Source organism: Stegodyphus dumicola, chromosome 8 (assembly GCF_044657685.1).
Source record: "Stegodyphus dumicola isolate Sdum_Otavi_A_Nest chromosome 8, ASM4465768v1".
Taxonomy (NCBI): domain Eukaryota; kingdom Metazoa; phylum Arthropoda; class Arachnida; order Araneae; family Eresidae; genus Stegodyphus; species Stegodyphus dumicola.
In genome coordinates this window covers 180,884,247-180,907,728 of record NC_140775.1, presented here as the reverse complement: position 1 = coordinate 180,907,728, position 23,482 = coordinate 180,884,247, and the positions used below count along the sequence as shown (strand labels likewise).

General features: G+C 31.0%; 1 protein-coding gene across 1 annotated transcript in view; it reads left to right on the top strand.

The window, feature by feature from the left end:
• Window positions 1–23,482, top strand: part of LOC118190028 (alanine--tRNA ligase, cytoplasmic-like) — a 105,677-nt gene that overhangs the window by 73,690 nt on the left and 8,505 nt on the right. Inside the window, exons 18-25 of the mRNA XM_085822804.1 lie at window positions 498–620; window positions 703–829; window positions 6,442–6,602; window positions 10,119–10,235; window positions 12,732–12,869; window positions 13,002–13,142; window positions 17,232–17,317; window positions 17,415–17,604. Coding sequence (XP_085678930.1) covers window positions 498–620; window positions 703–829; window positions 6,442–6,602; window positions 10,119–10,235; window positions 12,732–12,869; window positions 13,002–13,142; window positions 17,232–17,317; window positions 17,415–17,604 — 1,083 coding nt within the window. The remainder of the gene's footprint in view (window positions 1–497; window positions 621–702; window positions 830–6,441; window positions 6,603–10,118; window positions 10,236–12,731; window positions 12,870–13,001; window positions 13,143–17,231; window positions 17,318–17,414; window positions 17,605–23,482) is intronic.

Genomic DNA, 23,482 nt, shown 5'->3' with positions numbered 1-23,482 from the left:
AAAATGGAATTCAGTACTAAATTTATAGCTGTCATATTCAAAGCATTTTGAATATATATCTGAAAATTTTGCTCATAAATATTTATATATTTTTATAGTTGATTTAAAAAGCAAAGCTTTTTTATGATTGAATAATTTATAAATTGGAGAAATTTATCTTAATGGTTAATCTAATTAATCTTCTCAAATTAATCTTAATGGCCTGAATGTGAATTGGGGTGTATGAATTACTGAAGTGAAATTCATATAATGTTTCTGAATTTTTAGCTTTGCTATAACAATAAAAATTTGAAGAAACAAAAATGTAGGCAAATAATATAATTTTTAAAGGAATGAATATTTGGTTGTTTGAATATATATACAAATCTCTTACATTATTATATAATATTTGAAATAATTTCTGCTTTATATCTGAATTTACATAAAAATATTTAATTCATGTCTTCTGAATTTGTTAGATAATCTATTAACATCATTATTTCTTTGTTTAATTAAAGGAATGCCACTTATCAAATGATGTACCACTGTTGAAGATAGAAGAATATAAAGATATTTTAGGGGAAATGAAGTTAAAACTGAATGATGTCATAAACAGTTTATCCGAAACAGATGCAAACTCAGTATGTAGTAACATTTTTTACAGTATTTGAAATAGTGTTGAATCTTTACTATGAATGACGATATTCTTACTCATTTTTGAAGGTTTGCAGTGAATCTGATGTTCCGGTGAGCCCAGGTTTAAGGGCTTCTGAGGAAGTTCTTGATTTTTTTCATGCAAATAATATATCTCCAACTAATGATGAATACAAGTACAAGTTCAGTAATGAAGGTATTGTCATAAACTAAAACACTTTATGAAATGTAAAATTTTTGATAAAGTTGGTTAATTTTTCAAAATTTCCTGTGTTTTGCTTTAGTAATAAAAATTTGAAAATATTTCAATTTGAGCTCAAAATAATGAATAAATTTATTTAAAATACTTTTCCTCAGGTAATGAGTATTTTAATGTATGAAAGCTTTTACTTTTTATTTATAATTATAAATTCTATAAAAACTTTATATTTTTCATATTACAGTACAAAGTCTTTAATTCGGACTCATCGGGACTTCAGCGATTCCGAATTAGGGTTTTTTTTTCCGGTTTATAGATCATCAATTTAAATCTGGTAAGATGGCATGCAGAAATTATAAAATTAAAAATATGAAACCCTAATTTACGAAATAAAGAGCAATTATGATCTAAAGGGTATCAAAATTTATATAAAAAAAAGCTTAATATTTATTTGTTTACTTTATTAAACATTTCTTTCAATGTAAGTTGTTTAAGTTGCTTCGTTTTTTGTGCTTATACTTTCTCTTTAATTCTATAAGCAGCCATAATTTCTTGTTCAGTTCCACTGTTCAAGTCCTGTAATTGAATACCGACTAACTTGTCAATCGAAATTTTTTCATTTTCAATAACCTCTCTGTCACTATCAGAAGCGGTACATCGAAACATGCTTTCGCTTTGTAGATCTTTTGGCAGCTCCAGAATCAGAAACTCTTTTTGACATAATCGAAAGTTCAAGCTTACTTTTTATAAAATTGCTCTAACAGTCTGCAAAAAATAATAAGCCAGATCCAATTAGAAGATTAAGGAACAACGCAATGGGCAGCATTAACTGAAATAGATAATTAGATAATTTTAGCCTAGTTTATACCGACCATTATACATTAAATGCGCATGCGTAAAGGTATTGTGCGCGTGCATAAACGTATTATGCATTTATGCATGCGCAGAAAGTTTGTAGCTTTGAGGTACAGATTATAGATCATTCCGGATTAAAGACTTTGTACTGTATTTCTTAATCTTTTTGGTTTGGAAGCCTGCTTTTATCTTCAAAACTTTTTACCAAAATCATGTCTGTAACAAAATAGATGAGATAAAGTGAATTATGCACTGAATTCATTCAAAATTTGTTGCAAATTTCTTTGTTTGTAGTGGCCCATTATCCTCGTCCTTCTGTTTGTTTCTTTGGAAAAAGGCATCCATTATCTAAATAGATTTTTAACCCCTACCCTACTAGATTTTTTTTTAACTCTACTACACATTTTGTTATTTCTTAGCTGAGTTTTGATTAAGACATTGTTATCACAACAGAAAACTTTTGGTATATCATTTTCATTTATTATACTTTTTCTGCATTTCTTCACAATTTCCACTAATTGGAAAATTTCATCTTCTGTAGGGTTCAAGAAGACTGCTGTTTTTTAGTTTTGAAATTGCACTTTCTTAAGCCTAAATTGTGCCAACACCATATTCTCTCAGCAAGGCAAAAGTGTACTTTCATGTTATACTCAACTTTCATTTTGTCACTCACCTGCTACAGATTATTGAAAGATCTGTGATATGTTTCCAGAGATACAGTCAGTGGTTACAAAAGAAAACTCATATATTTATCTCAAAAGTGTATTATAAGAACATTCAATTTAATACTATCATTTTTAAGCAGGTCATAATAATCTCAGTGGGCTCAAATTCATCTTCTACTCTTTGTAACCTTTACCTCCTCACTAAAGAATTTAAATTCCGAACAGAACTTAATCAAGAAAATCGAGCTCACTTTTCATATATTTTCAGATACGTTAATGACACCTTAGCAATTAAAAATTTTTAAGAAACCGAAAAAAATAATATCTACCCCTCTTGCCCAATACTGAACAAGAACAAGAAAATAATTACTTAGATTGGCATATTTTAGCTTACAAAAAGATAAAAATTTATGACAAAAGAAGATAATTTAATTTCAATAATATTAAACTCTAATATTTCAAGATTGGCACTCTAATATTTTGAAAAATGTAATTTGAAATACCATTTGCAACTGATTTGCTCATAAAAAGTGTTTGCAAGGATATTAACGTTTTTCAAGAAGAGATTCCAATTCTAATAAATCCACTTTTAGATAATGCGATTCCCCAAATTAAAAATTACCAAGCTCTGAAACAAGCAGGCATTAACTATATATTTTAAATTATATGTTAACAGCGATATGATAAATTTACTCTTAACCAAGAGGTAAAGAAGGATGGCTTTTACATGCATTTAGTATAATGTATGTAATGTAATGGCTTTTACATGTATTTACAAATATGTAAGATCTCTGTCTCTATGTTTAATGTAATGTGGTTATAAATTAATCTAGCACTTTCTTTTATCAACAAAGAGCCAACTCTTTCCAAGGCATAAAGACAGCTCAATTATGTGAAGACTTTGGGCTTTGACTTGCTATCTTTGTGTTTCCATTGGTTTTGCCAAACCAGTTTTAAAATCAAATTTCTTTATGCTAAAGTACCATTTGCCATTTTATATGCCATTATAGTTCTACTTGGTCTACTTCATCCAGTTCTAACTGTATGTATATTTTTCAGAATTCTGAGAAACAATGTAGTTCTAACTGGATTGCAGTTTTTAGCCAAAAGCTCTACAAAAAGTGTGTGCTAAGAAGAAAAGCACGTGGCAGCTTTTGTAATGAATACCAGTTAAATTGCTCAATCCTCTTTTTTCTACAATTTCAAGATTATTACAGAATTTGGCAACCTATCTTTCTCAGATATTTATTGATTAGACCTTCAGAATTTGGCATCTTGCATTTCCAATATATATTTTTTTCTTCTTCAGCTATTTTAGCCATTTTTACACTCCACACAAGTCCACAAACATAAGTCCTTTGTGCTGCTATTTAGTTTTTATAATTTCCAACAGTTACAAGATTAATAAGTTTATCAAAGTCTCCCAAGTCTAATATTGACTGCAGTTTTATTTTTTTTTAATTGCTTGCTTTGAACAAGGTAAAATTAAAAAGTTTTCTAATTGAGCTTCATTTTTTATATAATGGTATTTATAGAACTCACCCGTGCATTTTGTAATTTATTAAAATAATGATATTTATAAATATTATGTGTATAGTTTTCTAGGTTTTTATCTTTATGTGAATTTTGTTTTTGTGTAATTTTGAATTTCAGTTTAGTTTTTACGAGTTTACTTTTGTCACTTGCTTTTAACTGATAGGGTGCCTGACGCATGTCGAAGAAGTTTTGTCATTATGAGATGATAAATTTTTTAGTGATTTTTGGACAATTAATTTGCAGCATTTTGAGTCATATAATGATAGAAAGAAAGAAACACGTGTTTGGTACTCATAATCATCCAGGTTTAATGTTTTAAATACATATACTAACCCATTGAAAAGTTCTATTTGAAACATTAAGCAAAGGGTGACTAATAGTTTTTATTTATTTCTCCCATTAATATTTTTTCAAACCCTTTTAAGGAAACATTTTTTCCAGCTTTAACGTTTAACTATGAAGTAATATGAGGCAATATAAATATTCTTAACATTTTCTCCTGGAATGGGGTAATCTTTTTAATAAAAAATGTCTTCTTGTAATAATTTCCTTGATATATATATAGGTTATTTCAAATCTAATGATAAACATAAAAGTGATAGAAACAAAGACTTTTCATCATAAAAAGCATGGTCACATGTTAAATAATTAGGCACAGGTAATGATGCCCACATCCCTTCGATCCATTCTAAATCATTAATAATGGATCACAAACAACCAAAACCAGATGATTTAACCTTAAATATCATGTGAAGCATGACATATGTCGAGCTTAGAAGAAATAAATTACTGACACATGATTTAATTAAGCCTGAAACTGTGGGTCTGTCTGAAAGAATGATGGAAAAAGGAATTTAAAAGAATAAGGCCATTTTCATGCAACTAAAAGTTACTTGAAAGTATGTAGAACTTGAAGAGTGCGTTGTACTAAAATTATAACATATAAAATTTGTCATTTTAAAAGCAGAACAATACTACAACCAGAAAGCATATGCAAGTAAAATGATTGAAGAAATATGTAATACAAATATAAAAATAAAAAGAATAATGATAGTCTATGCAAGAAGAGTTTGTTATTATATGTGCATCTAAAACAACTCTATTCTACAGCGGTGTCTAACTTTTTAGCTTCCATGGGTCTTTAAGCTTCATTGCAATTTTTCAGATTTCCTTGGTTTGACCACTGAAATTTTAATTTCAGCTCTAGAAGAGAAATGTGCAGAGTTATTAGGTTATTTTGAAGCAGCAGAGATGAAAAATGAGCAATGCCCTCACCGGGACTTGAACCATGGACTTCTTGAATACACGCCGAGTGTGCTGACCACTACACCACAAAGGCATTCTAAGAAGGTGGGAGAAATACCTTATAAGTGTCTGGTTTAATGTTTGCAATTTTCAAGGAGTTCTCAAGGTGTTCATCTGATATTCTGGCTCTAATTTATTTTAAGATTAGTATGCCTTATTCTTGGAAATAGTTGTTTATAAATGTATGTGCTGCCAAATAATGATAACATGAATAACACTTAACTGTGCAACAAGGTATATTTCTCTCTGGGTAGGTATGATTTATAAAAGTTCATAAAAAAGTCCGATATAAAAGATTAAAATCTCAATTTAAACACTATTATTCACTACAGCATTCGTACAAACACAATGTTGAAATACTGAACTGATTTTTTACCTACATATTGACTTTATGTGCCATAATTATACAAATGATATAACATAATGTAGGAAACGATTTTGCATACAGCTTGAAACAGTATCTGGGAAACATTTCACAACTTTAAACATACCTAGAAGCACTTGAAAATATAACATCACTGCTATCCATTGTAGCTTGAAGATAGCCTAAAACACTTATCTTGATATGCTTTCTTGAAGATATATATAGACACAAGCAATATATCAAAATGATGGTAATCGCTTCGAACACAAGCTAAACGATGATTTGGAATCGCTATTCTATTCAGAATGCATTTTATTTCACTCCAACTTAGAGTGTCAAATAACGCATCCATGCATATTAAAAACCAGACTCAAAACCCAATTATAACGTAAAATGTATTATTGGGCTAGAGCTTTGATATTTTTTTTTGCACTTCATGCTCATTTCTTAGGCCACATTGATATTTACTTTGGGCTGCATGCAGGCCCTGTGTTGGATACCACTGCTGTAGTACCTAATCACTTAATATGTGCCCATGCATTTTCTGATAAAAAATGTTTGTTTCAATACATTCTACCATTTCTTAAAGTTTCTGTTGTTAGTTTAGAAGCAGTGTGCATATGTTTTAATTTCCTATTTCGTGACTATTTCTTAAAATTTTGTTTCCTCTATAATGTAGAATTTGAAAATTTGCATCATTTATTTTTTGTATTGGAAATTTTTTTGGTATTGTAATGAGAACACCTTAAAAACAGATGAACTTCAGTGCTGTAATGAGCTTATTTCAGTTCTGAATTGGATTATGGTTTTGAAGGTTATTTTATGCCATCTAAGGTTAATAATCTAATAGTTTTAACTAGTTTTTACACATTTGTTTTGTACAGGTGTTATGCCTATTACTGCCGAAATTTGCGCAGTTATTGAAAATGATAACATAACTGACTCTGTTGATCGTGGACTCAGATGTCAATTAGTTTTAAACAAAACAAATTTCTATGCTGAAGGGGATGACCAAACTGGAGATGAAGGTGTAATTTCATGTCAGGTATTATATTTTTATTATTGTTATTTACTAATTTGTCTTCTTATGCTTCTGAAAATATATAAAAAAAAAGTTCAATTATGTGAAAACCAGATTTGCTAAAAACACATTTTAGTAAATAGATTTCAGAATGTTAAATTACAATTCCACATGTTCCTTTAATATTTCATTGTCAGAATATATGGTGTTGTAGTTGAGTTTTAAGCTGCAATATGATTTTAATTTTTGTTAGTGTATACAAGTAAAAAAGCTGGATAAGAAGATGGGGAGTGATTATTTTCTTTTATTTGAAAGGAATCACAGCATACAAAATCAAACAAATAAAATAATTAACATTTCTTTCTAAGTAAAATGAACTGAGTGCTTTTTTTTAATGGTTTGCATCATATGTAGTTGATACTTGAGAACAAATGAGAACACCATTGCTTTACCATCATGTCAACAGATAATACACAAGTTTCTCTTAACTCCTTTGCAGTGGAAACTACCCCAATACCTATGTATTCAATCATTAATACGTTGAGTGCCACAAGTATTTCTTAGGCAATCCCGTTCAGGCCACGTGCGCCACTTAAAAGTGCTGGTATTGTAGGGCCAGTGATTCCTATTGCAGCAGAAAATAGTTTACGTTCGGAACGGGATTCTTATAGGCATTCATTCATTCAACACGTTACGCATCAAGTCTGTTTTGTAAATAGTTACATTCTATACAAAGATATTACGAAGCAGAAAATTAGCATTACTGAATTCCGGAAAGAATTAGCGATATCCCTTACAAGTTGTGAAAAAGAAGACATTCCATCAAACAGAAATGCAAGAATATCTAAAAAACAATAACATAAACTCCAAAGAAAACCGGGAAAAGCCTCTGAAGTATGGAAATATTGTAAATTATGTTATGATAATGCAACAGAAGCTGGTAGAGTAATGGGCAGAAAAAAACACTAAAAGAGCTGTCACATTTTGTAATAGCTGTAATGGAGAACCGTTTTTATGTTTATCGTGTTTCAGTGAAATCCATTAGTCCTGTAATGAATCAAAATTAAGTAAATTTTAAATAAATTTTCTGTAATTCCATAAAATAGAGTAAATTTTATAGTTATATATCATGTTACACGCTGTCAGCTAGCTGCGGTCGATGTGGCCTAAACGGAAAGTCTGGTCTCAGCCACAGATTGCTGATGCGGCCTAAACGGAAAGTCTAGTGTCAGCCACTGATGGCTGTGGCTGACATGGCCCTCAACATGTTAACTAGCCACTGGAAAACCCAGTCATAATACTTTCCACCATCATAATAATATACGGCTTCCTGGTTTTCTGGACCTTGTTTAATAAACTGTCAGTCATTCTTGTCATCATCTGAGTGTAACAAATGGATTATTTATTATTTTCATGAACATTTCCTTTCTTTTGTTTAGCTCTTTACTTCTCCTCTTGTTACTATTCTGAATTATGGAATTATGGTTGTAATGCTACTGACATGTATTGCTACAATGTGCCATTGTAGCAATGCATGTCAGTAGCATTACAACCATAATTAAAGTGAAAAGTGGTATTATGTATTAGACTTAACCCTTTGACATATGAATAAAATTAAAAAATGGTATGCTTAAAAAGTACAGGATCAAAACTTTGCTCTGTTAAAAATTAAAAAAAAAAAAAAAAAATCTGAAGAGCTTCAAATTTTGATGTCGCCCAAAAGAATTTGTTAAGGTTCTTTATGCTCTTGCTGAGTTTTCAGTCTGCCAATCTGCACTCATTCCTGTTATCCCCCCTTTTTTCATCTTTTAACTTAATTATTTAACATTGTTTTCTTTGCACTTTATGCTATATACTATTCAACAACAAAATCACAAAATTTTTAAAAGCTGCATAAGAGCCTATATTTAGAATTCTTTGTGAAGTGTTAAATGTTTGCGTACACTATATTTTTTAGTATTTTCTCAGTTGATCATATCAATATTCAATTTTCTTAGTAAGAAGGCTAACCAAAATATTTTTTCGTCTTTTTATTATTAATTGATTATGTGTTAACTTTATTTATTAAATATCATGTTCTTCACATTTATGCCATATAAAATCCAATTCAACTACAAAATCACAAAATATTTAAAAACACCAGAATCTTTAGAATTCATGATAGAGTGTTAGTGGTTTCTATACATGTTTTTATATTCCCTATATTATTTCTTTAAAAATTAGCTGCTTGTATGGCCAGTTGCATAAAATAGTTATAAAAAAGAAAAACGTATGCAGTGATTTTATTAAATCCAGGTAAATTAAAAGAAGTATTTTTAATTAAGTGATTTTTATTAAATCCAGGTATCTTAAAAATATTGAATATTTCTTATTAGATACCCTATGATTTTAATAAATGTTTATTTAAATTATTTACATTAAAAAGCAGAAAAAATATTCTTAAGAACTGTGTTTATTGCTTTTAAATGGCTTAGCTTGTTACTCAGTGGCCTTCCAGATTAAATTTGAAAGTATCTTGGTCTTTACCGAATAGCAACATGCTAGTGCATGTAAGATAAAAGATATTTCCAGTCATGGCGACACATTGCTTTCATACAGCTGGGTTTGTTAACTAAAATTTAAAAATAAATATCTTACATTTTTCCGAATGGCAACAGTGTCAAGCCCTGGACATAAAATCCAAAAGTCATTAAAGTTTTAGAAAATATGAAATAAAAAATAATAAAATAACTTACAAATTCAGACTTTCAGGTACCAATGTTGGAGTGGAGGACAATGTTCAGAACTTGATGGCTCTAGATTATTTTTTTTCACAATGCAAGAAACATATATACATAGATGCAGATTCTTCATTATTTAATTTCTTTAAAAATAATGCAGAGCGATAACATTTGGTGGCAACAGTTTGAAACGTGATTAACCATTTATAGTGAACTGATGCAAAAGCCCCTTAATCATGATTTAAGTTTGGTATTTCCCCTCTCTGTTCTAAAAATAGCAATTGCTCAATAATATTTCCATACATTGTCATTCTAGATAAATCCATATCATATGACCTTGACATAATGGGATGATATAGCTAATTTGCAACTTGAACTGAAACCTTTCCCCTAAACTAACCTCCATACTGAATAACTAGGCACATGCTTTCTGCACTGTGGCATAGCTAGGTTTTGCTTCTGCTGTCTTCTAATTGCAACCATATCAGAAATATAAATATATGGAATTGTGGCCACTAAATGTTCAGCTAAAATAAAATGGATGTTTAAAACCTGCTACAATTGCATCTCGTTGCTTCTATGCGACCTGCAAATTTCTTCTTCATTATGGATCTACTGTGTATGCTTCAAAATCCATTTGTGTCATTCCCAAATTTTAACATATATATAATGTAAACTAAAAATTTTCCATAAATAGGAAAACAAAACATAACATGTGTTATTCTTAATATTTTTTAATATGTTGTCTATTTTTCTGCTGAAAATGTCTTGATGCTTGAAATTTTTTTTTATATCAAATATTTCAATTTATGTGTTTTAGGCCTTTGTATTTAAAGTTATCAATGTATATAAAGTCAATGGGTATGTCTTCCATGATGGCTATGTTGAAGAAGGCAAAGTGAAATCTGAAAGTGAAGTAAACTTGTTTGTAAATAAGGTTGGTATTTGTGTTCACTATTTCTATAGTTAAAAGGGAAACAAAATATAAATATTCCTTGCAAAAATGTTATACTGTTCATTGTCTTTTATGTTATCTATACGTGCTGTATTATTATGCATATGGTGTTTAAATTTTATATGTACCTAATGGTGTATTGATTCCAGTTTGATTATTGTGATTCTGTCCTTCCCCCCCCCCCCAGATTTTAAGCACAAGTGTGAAATTTAATATTAAGCAAAAAAGGCAACTTTAGTTTCTCTTAGGTTTTAATTAAAACTATGAATTTTTAGTATGTTAAAATAAAAGTTTGCCTTCTATAGGATTTTTTTCCCCTCTCTTGAAGATGAAAGGCTTAATTTTTGTGCTTTTTGGCCTAGTATTTTTAAAATTCAAACATTATTATACAGGGGGATTCAGAATCCATCATCAGTATTTGGTGGGGAGATAGGGAATAGGAAAAGAAGATTTCACATAGGAATGCATGAGCACATATGCCATGCAGTAGGGCAAAATGACCCCAGTTGAACAGAAAGAACACATAAAAAGGAAGTAGTAAGGAAAAAAAACATTTATTATTTTACATGTAACATTTCTTTGCATCGGTTTTACAGACTTACAAGAGGTCCTCGAACTGCTGACCATGTGCTAGAGTGCATGACTCGCAACAGCATTGCATGGACAACCTGGTCTTCTAGAATATGCCTGGCATCTACATGCATATCTGCAAGTTCATTCCGCGCATACCGGTTCATGTTACTTCTGCAAAGTCACCTAATCGAATGGTGACTTGGCTGCACACGTCAAACAGCTGTGCTTATGCATGGGAGTTGTGTACACACAGCGCCTTCTACACCATCATGCGTTCATCTGCGCCCATACTTTTTTATATGAAATCTCCTTCTTTTTCTATTCCCTACCTCCCCACCAAATATTGATGATGAATTTTGAATCACCCTGTATAATGTATGTTTATGTGGTTTGTTCTTCCAAAGCAATTCATTACTGAGAATAAATTGTGATGCTATTTATTTGAACATACTGTAAGGTATTTCTCCTGCCTTCTTATTATGCCTTTGTAGTGTAGCGGTCAGCATGCTGGGTGCATATTCTAGAGGTCTGTGGTTCGATTCTGGGTGAGGGCATAGCTTATTTTTTACTTCTTCTGCTTCCAAAAAATACCTAATGTCTTTACAGTGGCACCCAAACTAAATGGTTGGTGGATGATGATCCCCCACATCCAGGATTTTGCGATTGTGTACCCTAAAAATCCCCAGTCCCCATTTAAAAGGGGAGTATATAAGGTATTTCTCATGCCTTCATAGTGTAGAAGTCAGCACTCTGGGCGCGTATTCCAGAGTTCCGTGGTTTGATTCCCGGCAAAGGTGTTGCTCATTTTTCATTATTCCTGCTTTAAAAATAACCTAATGACTCTACAGTACAATAAAATACAAAGTTCTGAATTTCTGAGTGCATATGTTTAACTTAGCTCAAGGATGAAACCAACCAAAGATAATTTTAACATTTGTTAATGATAATTGTCTTTCCCATAAAGCATTTATTCTAAGAGCAGCACTGTGACTTCCTGCTTCTATTTAAATATGTATTTGTGGCTGCAAATGATTATAGCATGTTCTTTTAGAACATTTGGAACATGTAAAACATGTTTCTTTTAGAACATGTAAAACATTTGTTTTTTCTACTGGGTGACTATGCATTTTCTCTTTCAGTTGGGAATGTAGAGAAAGTTTCAGTGAGAAAAGCATCCTAATGCTTGGTCAGCCATTGTATTCACCAAATTTTTCCCCATAGGAGTTTTTTACCTGTTTTCATAACTTAAACTACACATGAAGGTGAACAGTGTGATGATATAAATGGTATTTGAATGAACATAAAACGGAAATTGAAGATTAAAAAAATTTTTTAAACTGCTGTCAGTGGCTCTGTGGATATTATTTATGGTGCATTAAGATTCTTTTGATCAGCCACACCTTTACTTTTGATATTTTTAATTGCCAAGATATAAATAAGTCCTTATGAGTTTATAAATAATATATTTGGAAAGTCTCAGGCAATTGGCAACAATTTAAGAATGCTATATAGCTATCTAAATGAAATATATGTTCAGAAAAAAGATGAAAATAATGACTGAATTTATTTTATAAAAGACTGTTTTCAATAAAAGTATCTTGGATTTGTTTTGAGAAACTGATGTTAAGTTGAAGAAATATAAGCCGTCTTCTGTAGATGTTATGAGGATAATTTATTTTGCGAAATATGGGAGCATTGAAAAGTATTGAGATGTAATAAATTCCCATTGGGTAATTTGTAAAGTTATTACTGTCATACTGTTCCAAGCAGCTTTTAAAATTTTATCCTTCAAGTGTTTTTTTAATCTTATTTTTCTAGAAAGCATTTAGTTGCGGTTGTATAACATATTAGTATTTGTCATTGCTCTCAAATTATTCATAATTTAATCAGAATAATTTTCTTTAGGAACATCGCTTAGCTTGCTCACAAAACCATACTGCTCTTCATTTACTTAGTTCTGCATTGAAACAAGAGTTACCATATTTTTATCAACAGTATGCTCTTGCTGGACCTAAGGAACTTTATCTTTCTTTTACTACTAAGGTAATACAGTTTTATTGAATTTACAATATTTTATGTTACTTAGCTTTTATAAAAATAGTTTATTTATGTTGTGAATGAATTATATAGGAGCATTTTTTAAAATTAAATATTGTACAAGTATTTTTTTTTCAGGCTTTATTGTCTGCTGAACAACTTAAGAATATTGAAAAAAAAATTAATGATTGTATTTGTGCTAATGTGGATGTTGTGAAATTAATTATTCCTGTAAATGAACTGAAAGAGTTCCCTCAGTATAAATCATCACTTTTAAAAGTAAGTTTTTAAAACAGTAGTATATTAATAATGTTTTAATTCCTTTGAGGGGCAGTAGAGTGTTTCTCATTTGACACTTATATACTTTCATATAGTGATTTTAATGCTTTTTATAAATATATATCATAAAATATTTAGAAGTATTATTTGTATATAGGTGGCAATAAAATAAGTTTTCCTATATGAACATTCTTCAGTTTTATTTAAGTGCTAGGATTCCATCAAGCTTCCACTGTTAACTAAGGTATGGGAGAGGTATATAAGAAAAGGGTTGAAAAGTCTTAATATTATGCTCTTTAAAATGGAATAGCAGCATGATTTATAGGTAAGTAAACAACAAAAACTCTAGAAAAGAAGTAAAATATTAATTTGATTTCTTGTATAAGCAAAAGGGGATGAAACATTTAATATGTTCTATAATAGATCTCTTGCAGTTTAAATCGCTTTTTATTAGCAACTCTTGTGGTTCATAAGTTTGATTCACAGTGTATTCAACAACACAATGGCACTGAATACCAATGTGAAGTTGCCCTGCATAGTGTCGTGGTTACTGAAAGCTGACTGTTAGCTGGAAACCAAGCATGGGGTTTTAACTCCCACATAAAGCTTGGGGGAATGTACAGGATGAATCTGAACAAGAGGGCAATATTTTAAGGGGTGATAGAAGGCAGCTATATGAGCAATATTCATTATAGAATGTATGTTCAGAACGCAAACGGCGAGCCACTAGATGGCATTGTAAATGTTATAAAAAAGACCAGTCCTCATACCCAATGGTGTTTCCTACCGTGGATTGCTGAGAGGATGGCTGGTTATAAGAAAAACGAAATTTCCTGGGTGATGGGCTAGTCAAGGTGGTCCCATAACTTGCCCACCAAGATCACTGGATCTCTCATGTTTAAGCTTTTCTTCTGAGGTCGCACAAAAGTCCTAATCTACGAGTGCTGCATTCAAACCAATATGGATCTAGTATTCAGGATCACCATTGTTGCCAATGATACTCGGGAAATGCGTGGTGTCTTCACAAATGTGCATCAGTCCCTATCCCGCAGGTGTGATGCCGCATTACAGCTGGCAGAAGGTCTTTTCAGTAATTTCTTCAAGAATGTATATTAATTATATTCCTGTTACAAAATGTTTTCTGAAGTATCTCCTTTCATTCTTGTGTTAATTCTTTAAATGTGAAAGTGGAAAACTACCCTTTAACTTCTCACTGCTTGCATTCTGACCATACATTCTGTGACGAGTATTGCTGATATAGCTGCCTTGTATCACCCTCTAAAGTTTTACGCTCATGTTCAAATTCACCCTGTATATGTTTCCTCCTCTTCTTATTAAAAGAAGAGGGGGAAACGTATTACAGTATTAGTCTAGGAAGTTATTATTAGTTAGGAAGTATAGTATTAGTCTTCTCTCTGTGAGGCATTCTGGGTAATATTCTCTTCTATTTCCTTTCATATTCTTTCAAACAATTTCCAACCATGGAAGGAGAAGAAAAACATATTAATCTAAACTTGCAAAATAATGTCAGAAGCAGAGGTAGCTTAGCAAATTAAAGACAAATGATTAATAACCTTACTTTAGTAAGTACTGCCATAGTAATTGCTGTAAGAACGGCTCTATCATACTTAAAAAATATTCAAGTTAGACATTCTCATTTTTATAGTTGTGGAACACTAAAAATAATCAGAAGAGTATTTCCTCTTGATAGCTATTTATAAAGAGAAAAGTTGGACTATTATAAAAATTGCAGCGAAATCATGTCAAATGGGGGTGCATGGTAACTATGCTGGAGTTTTTTGAATTCTTTGAATAAATCTGAACAACTTATTCTTTATTTATTTATTTATTGTGTGTGTATTTAAAGTTTCCACTGATTAAAATTTTTCTTCATTGCCTAACATAATGTACCCAAACCAGAAATCATCATGCTAATGCTCACCATAGGCTAGGTTGATAAACCACTGAATACTAATATTTATAATCCTAGCAAAGAGGCTGGTTGCATTGATATTTTCATTTTATGTGACATAAATATATATTTTCCGTTAGCAAGTTTTCTACAAAGGCATTCTTTAGATTAAGCAGTTGACCCTTGAATACTTTGGCATCATTGGTTAATCAAATAAACAAGCAAATATTAAATTCTGTTCTTGACACAAATGTTGTTTTTCAAAATCTGTTTCTGGCATCATTAGGCCAATGCAATATAATTAAAAATCTGATAATCTTTCATGGAATTTCCTTGCTGTCAAAATTGACATAACCAGCTGCCTTGCTGGTGTGTGTCCATTGTTAGCAGCAGGGTTACTTTCCAGTGAACTGTCAACTTTGTATAATTTTTTCAACTTTTTATAATTTCTGCTGTCTTTGATGTAATAAATTTATGCCATGTTTTAGTATTAATTTTTATATCCCTCATCCTTCAGTTTGCATAATCATTTCCCTAACTGTAACAGTTAATTCAGCGCCTTTCTGCTTACTTTTTACGATATTTAAACTCTTAAGAAGTGTATGCTCTCATTTTTGGTAAGGATTTAGATTGCAGTGTTGAATTTTTCAACCTGGTAACCCAGCGGATTTATCGTGTTCGCTTGTTCGAAGTTTGCAACCATTCTTCTTGCGTTTATTTTGTTGAATTGTCACTGTCGTTGTTCGCATTTGCAGATTTATATTATTCTTCTTATTATTTATAATTATTTTTTCTGAATTTTTCAACAACGAAATATATAAATTATTATTAATAGAAATATTTTCGTAGATAGATGCCGGTTCTCGGCTCAGGATGAAAGGAAGAAAATATGGCGAGAGGGGTGAATGCTAATTTGTAACACGGCTGTTCACGTAGTGTTCTTAATTATTAACAGCTCTAAGAACCATGAGGTTTCCAACCTCTGTTATTGGTTATTGTCATCTTAAATTATGAAAGTAAATCAATTTTTATGGCGTAAAATTTTAACAATATATTGTTAATCCTTTTCTAACAATAACCTTTCAGAGGATGGCAGGTGTAACATAAATAGATGATTAAATTGAAATAAAAATATTATTGATTATCTAAGATGACAGAATAGTTTGATGCATCACCATGGTCATCAAAATTAGCAATCCACTGCTGTTGTACGGGATATATTGTTTTCTGTGTTAAATGGAATTTAAGACAAGTTTTTTCCGCTTATCACGTTTAACCGGGTAATTTCAGTACATTAATAATAATTTATATTTTTTAAATGAATTTTTATTTCCGTTATAAATGCTTATAAATTATCTTATGCTTAATATATTTTTTTCTGTGCTAACTTGAATTTAATATAAATTTATTTTCGTATATCACGTTTAACCGGTTAGTTTTACATCTACATGCTTATTATCTGTGAATTTTTACTACGATATCCTTAATATATTGTTTTGTCTGCTAACTTGAATTTACATGCACTAAAAATCACGTTTACGGCTCGGCTCATCATCGATGAACCGCGAACTTGACGAATAAAAATGCAACGGCGCCGACAGGTTCGTTCCCGAAGCGCCAACGGGTTCTCTGCGGATGAAACCCCTTTTTCATTTCTGTCTTTAAAGTAGCTTAATATAAGTGTTTTATGCAAATTAATTAGCATGCAAAATAGTTAGTTTTTATGGAAATTTGTTTGTATGACACAAATAGTTACTTGCTGCCGAACATGCAAAGTCACCAGAAATCACTGAAATTTCATTTCTTACACATATATCTTTATTCTGTATCTTAATTAGCATGCAGTTTAAGTTTGGGACAATTTTGATCATTCATAAATCAACAGGAACTTATATAATGACCATTATACTATATGCTAAATTGATAATTGTTTACACTACTAATTTAATTAATAAAAGGCTCTGCTGCTATTATTTTTTAAGCTTGACTTGAGGAATTATCATAACTTAGTCAATGTTTGCACTTTGTCTAGCAATAAATTTGCATTTGTTTCTTTTTTTAGACTGTGATTATCTGAGATAAATATCTTTCTAATTTATATGTCTTGTGCAACTATTATAACCTTTAAAGCAATTTATGTTTTCCTGTACTATAAAAAAAACTTTTTTTTTAAACAGGACTTTAAAGAAGATATTCCAGTTATCATAATTGAAGAGAATGCTGGTAAAAGTAATTTAAAATCTACAGAACCATGTATTGGCACGTGAGTGTGTAAAAAGTATAATTCTATGAATTCAGAACATTAAATGATTTATTGAAAAGATTGGATGAAATTATATTCACTTTTTCATTCTTTTTAGACATGTATCTCATACTTCAGACCTAGATATATTTATTATAACATCTCATAAAACTAACAAAAATAAAGAAAAAGTTATTAGAGCAGTTACAGGCAAACAAGCAAGAGTTGTTCAGATGGATGGTAAAGCATATGATGATACGATGTCACAGCTAGAGCAACATGTCACTTCTTGTTTGGAAAAATCAAAGGTAAAGTAAAATATGCACATTTAAAACATACTAATTTTTAGTTGTTTGTATATATTTTGGGATATTACTTTCTTTCATAATTATTAGTAATAATAAATATAATTTTGATGAAACAAAATCAAATGTTTTTATATTTCTAATATTAAAACATAAATAAATTGCAAAAAGCTAATAATCTGTCATTTTTTTTGTAGTTTTTAAAATAATGCTCCAGTTTCATGATTATACACATAAAATTCATTTTTTAACAATTTTGCAATTTTTTTTTTCAAAGGTGCAAAAAATTATGAGAGTTTGGTGATTTATTGGCAAATTTATATTTAAGGAAATTTTTAGGTGCTTTCAAAATTAATTAATTTGGTCACTATTTGCATTTATCGTCTTTATTACATCAAAATCAAATTCTTCCTTTTTGGATTATGATTTCCTCCCCCCCTTTACCCTATGCATCTCAAGCTTTGGCATTTTTAAGATCAGTTTGTCTATACAAATTTTGATCAATGATTAATTTGCAAATTTCATGATGGTTTTTTTTTTTTTTTTTAACTTGTAATATTATTGTTACTATATCATTAAAGTAACAAAATGTATTCAAATTATATCTTTTAGAAAAATAGCATTAAAATAAAATATTTTAATTTCTATCCATCATGTCATAAAATGTCTATCTTTTATTTTAGTGATTTTTGAATATTTTATTCTGAAATTTAGACAAGATAGTTAAATGCTATAAAACACACATTTTTTTTTAAATTATTTTTTAGTAAAAAAAAAAAAAGCTACTGTAATTTTGCAAAAATGATTTTCAGCGAGATATCTTTCCATATTTATAAGAGATATTTTACAATGTAATTGTTTTAAAATATTCAGATATATCATTTTTCTGCAGAAAATTCATTTTGTACTTTTTCTGATTTTTTCCATTTAAAATCTGATTTTTATTCTCATGAATGCATGTATGCAATCTGATGATGTGTTTGAGAAATTGATAGCTCTCAAAATTAGGATTAAACAATAATTATATTTAATTTGGCAGAACAAAATCAATTTTTAAAAATAATTCTTGCATATAAAATAAATATAATAAATTGATATATATATATGTATATGTTTACGTCTGTGCGTAAGATAAAATTCTAAATTTAATTTATGATACTTCCTTAAGTCTCAGTACACTTATAATAAATCTTTCTAAAGCATGCCATTTCAAAAGTGATCTCTCTCCTGTGATTGTTATATATTAAATCACCTCTTTAAATATTATATGTATTATATATACATAGTATAATGTGTGGTTGCTTGCTAAGTTCTTTTTATAATAATTTAAATAGCAAAAATCAAAAAGCAAGAATCACTATTTTCCATATATAACATCTTTATTATTCTTTGTAGCCCTCACTAACTCACTGATTTTATGGCATGACAACCTTCTGAAACTAAACTGAAACTAAAGGTGAAGTGAAAGTAGTAGTCATTATCTAGTAGAAGTAGTTGTAGTTATTATTACCAATAATAATTGTTGCCTACATCACTCCCCTACCAGTAACAAAGTTACGTTACTCTGAAAACATGGTGGGAGAGAAGATACAAATATCTATACAAATAACACTGATACAAATATATAAAATGAAATTATGTACACACACAAAAAAACATAATTAAGTTTTAAATTAATATGAAAGAGTTATAAGTTCAAGAAGAGTCAATAACGTCATTGAAACGAACTGGAAGTTTTACTTGTCTTCCACATCGTGTTAATTTTTTAGGTTGTTCTAGTTGCTGACGTGGCACTGATGTGTGCTTACTTGGCACAGATGTATGATCACTTTTTGAAGTTGGAGACAAAAGTTCATTAGGTTGTAACACATAAGCTGGTTTTAACCTATCCACAGAGATACTAACTTGTTTATTTTTAATTGATAGAAGAAAATATTTCGGGGTCCTTTGCAGTACCAAAAAGGGTCCTTCATATGGGGGCTCCAAAGGTTTTTTTACTCTGTCAACCCGCAGAAACACGTGCGAGCATGTGTACAAATCTTTTGGGATGAAAATCTTTTCTTTACATTTGGATTTGGATTGATAGGGCTTTAAAAGGGCCATCTGATTTCGAAGATTACTTACAAAATTATCATTAGATATTGGCATGTTTGATTCTTCAAAGAATTCGCCAGGTAATTTAATAGTTTTGCCATAAACCATTTCAGCTATTGTATACTTGCAGTCCTCATGTAGAGCAGCTCGCAAACCCATAAGAACTGTTGGTAATGTTTCTGTCCAATGAAGAGAATTATGGCATCTAATAGCTGCTTTTAAAGTACGGTGTAGACGTTCAATTTTCCCATTACTCTGAGGATGGTAAGAAGTTGTATGGTTTACTTTTACTCCACATAGCGAAGCCAAATTTCGAAACAGTTCCGAAATGAATGGAGTTCCTCTGTCAGTAATAACACAAGAAGGTACACCAGATCGTGTTATCCAATGTTCATAAAAGGCTCTTGCTATATTTTCTGCTGTGATATTTGATAACGGTACCACTTCCATCCAAGAGGTAAACCGATCAATACACGTCAAACAATAAGTGTATCCATTAGAAGGTGAATAAGGCCCAATTAAATCAATGTGCACAACACTAAATCTTTCGTCTGGTGCTTGATATTGAGAATATTCTGATTTTGTATGTTTAGTTACTTTATTTTTCTGACAATCGATACAAGTTTGAGCCCACTGTTTAACATCTTTTTTTATATCCGGCCAAATGAATCTTTTAGTAATCTCTTTTACAGTACTTCGGATTCCAGGGTGAGCTAAACCATGAATTGCATTAAATATTTTCATCCGAAAAGTTTGAGGTATGAATGGTCTGATATTAGAAGTAGAGGTATCGCAATATAAGAGTTTTCCTGATGGTAATTGGTGCTGTTTAATATGCAATGATTTGGAATGTAATTTCAACTGTTGCAGTTCATCATCATTAATTTGTGCATCTGCTATCAGGTCAAAATCAACAACAGGTGAATCGATGTCCTCAATCCTAGATAGGCTGTCTGCAACCACATTGTTTTGACCACTTATATGGCGTAGGTTAGTAGAGAATTGTGAGATATATTGTAACTGTCTGAGTTGTCTGGGAGATGCTTTGTTATGATTCTGCTTAAAAGCAAACGTTAAGGGCTTATGATCCGTATAAATAGTAAAATCGCGGCCTTCAAGTAAATGTTTAAAGTGTTTAACGGATAAATATATACCCAAAAGCTCGCGATCGTAAGCGCTATAATTTTTCTGGGCATCATTAAGCTTTTTTGAAAAAAATGCAATAGGTTTCCATCCATTTGGTTCTTTTTGTTGAATAACTGACCCAATAGCCAAATCGGATGCATCTGTGAGAAGTGCCAGAGGGTAATCCGAATTGGGGTAGGCCATCAACGCTACTTGAGCAATATCTTGTTTACATTTTTCAAAACTTTTTCTGGTTTCATTGGTCCATAGTATTTTACGTCGATCTTTTTTTGTAGATCCTTTCAAAAGTTCATAAAGAGGAGCTTGAGTTTCTGCGGCATTTTTAATGTAATTCCGATAGAAATTGATCAGTCCTAAGAAGGAACGAAGTTGGTGTATAGTTTCTGGAAACGGATATTCTGTGATAGCTTTAATTTTTTCAGGTAGAGGTTTTGAACCTTCAGCAGATATTTGATAGCCCAAAAAGTCTATTACAGGTACTCCCAAAACTGATTTGCTAATATTAATTCGGAGACCATATTTATCTAAACGCTGGAAAATTGTTTTAAGATGTAAACGATGTTCTTCCTCGCAAGAAGAGGCAATCAAAACATCATCCAAATATGGAAACACAAAGTCTAGGCCATAAAAAACTTCATTGATGAACCTCTGAAAGGTCGCGGGGGCATTTTTGAGACCAAAACTCATGACATTGAATTGGTAAAGACCAAAAGGTGTGATAATAGCAGTTTTTTCTTTATCTTCATCTGCTACTGGAATGTGAAAATACGCTTTAAAGAGATCAATTTTAGAAAATATAGTTTTATGAGTTAAAATATGTTGAAAATCTTGAATTCGAGGAATGGGATAACGATCAGGTACAGTTAAATCATTCAGTCTTCTGTAATCCCCACATGGGCGGAAAGAACCGTCTTTCTTTGTCACTATGTGTAGGGGACTTGCCCATTCTGAACTGGACGGACTAATGATGTTATTGTCCAGCATATATTTGAATTCTCTTTTAGCTATTTCCAACCGTTTAGAATCTAACGGTCTTGCTTTACAACTTACAGGTTGTCCTTGAGTTATAATGTGATGTTTCACATTATGCTTTACAGTAGAAATAAGAAAATTTGGTTTTGTTATACTAGGATACATAGCAAATAAATCAGAATATTTACATAAGCTGCCCGTTGTATTTACAGTTTCATGAATAGAGATGGGTGCGATGTCACCATAAACTGCAAGGTTCGTCACACCATCAATTAGCCTTTTATGCTTTATATCAATCAATAAATTGAACTTATTTAAAAAATTTGCACCTAATATAGGTTTACTAATTTTTGCTACAATAAATGGGAATTGAAATTCTCGGCGTAAACCAAGATCAAGAATTAAAACTTCTGTACCAAAAGTATCAATTTCTGTATTATTTGCAGCATATAATTTATAGTCACTAATAAGTTTGTGTTTAGAAGTACGAGGAATAAGGCTTACCTCTGCTCCACTGTCAACCAGAAAATGTAAACCTGTTTTTTTGTCCGTGATAAATAAGCGGAATTTACGGCAATTTTCTTTATTTACAGCAGCAGAGTCTGCCGCTAATTCTACTGCTGATTTTCGTTTTCCGAGGAGCTGTTTTTCCATGCACAGGGGGGTTTGCATCTATCAGGAAAACACTTTTCTCGAAAACGAAAGTGAAAATAACAGTACTTGCCATTAGGGTTATAACGGCTCCGAGATTTACTTCGATTATTAGATGATCGACTGCTATTTCTTGAGCGAGAACGAGAATTTCTTGTAACAGTTAGTTTTTCGACTTTATTATCCAAAGCTGCAATTTGTTGTCGTAATTCAGCAATAGCATCTGTTCCTGGAGAAACAATACTGCTGGCACAGTATAGTTCTTGTTTTGGTTGCATTTCGATGATACGATCCGCCATCAGAGCTAGTTTTTCGATATCTTCATCACTAACGATTAAAATATTGCGCACAGTATCTGGCATTTTCTGCAGAAATAGTGTTTTAAGAACTTTATCCGAAATGCCATCGGTAGCAAGATTTCGCATTTTTTGTAAAAGTTGACTAGGTTTACTGTCTCGCAAGTCTATGCCTGTTAGCAGTCTCTGTAAACGTTTATTTTCATTTTCTTTAAAAGTGTTCAAGAGACGTTCTTTAGCAGCAGTATATTTGGTTTTGCTATTGTCACTTATAATATCCCATAAACTTTCTACAAATTTTGCTTCCAATTGCGATACTAAGTAGTTGAATTTAGTTTCCTCGGCAGTTATTCCACAAATAGAAAACTGTGCTTCTACTTGATAAAACCATATCTCTGGCTTTTCAGCCCAAAAGGGAGGTATTTTAACACTTACCCGTGCTATTTCTTCTTTAATCACCGATTCTTCACTTTCTGACATCTTTATCAATAATTCCGAGGTCACCAAGTATGTGGTTGCTTGCTAAGTTCTTTTTATAATAATTTAAATAGCAAAAATCAAAAAGCAAGAATCACTATTTTCCATATATAACATCTTTATTATTCTTTGTAGCCCTCACTAACTCCTTACTGATTTTATGGCATGACAACCTTCTGAAACTAAACTGAAACTAAAGGTGAAGTGAAAGTAGTAGTCATTATCTAGTAGAAGTAGTTGTAGTT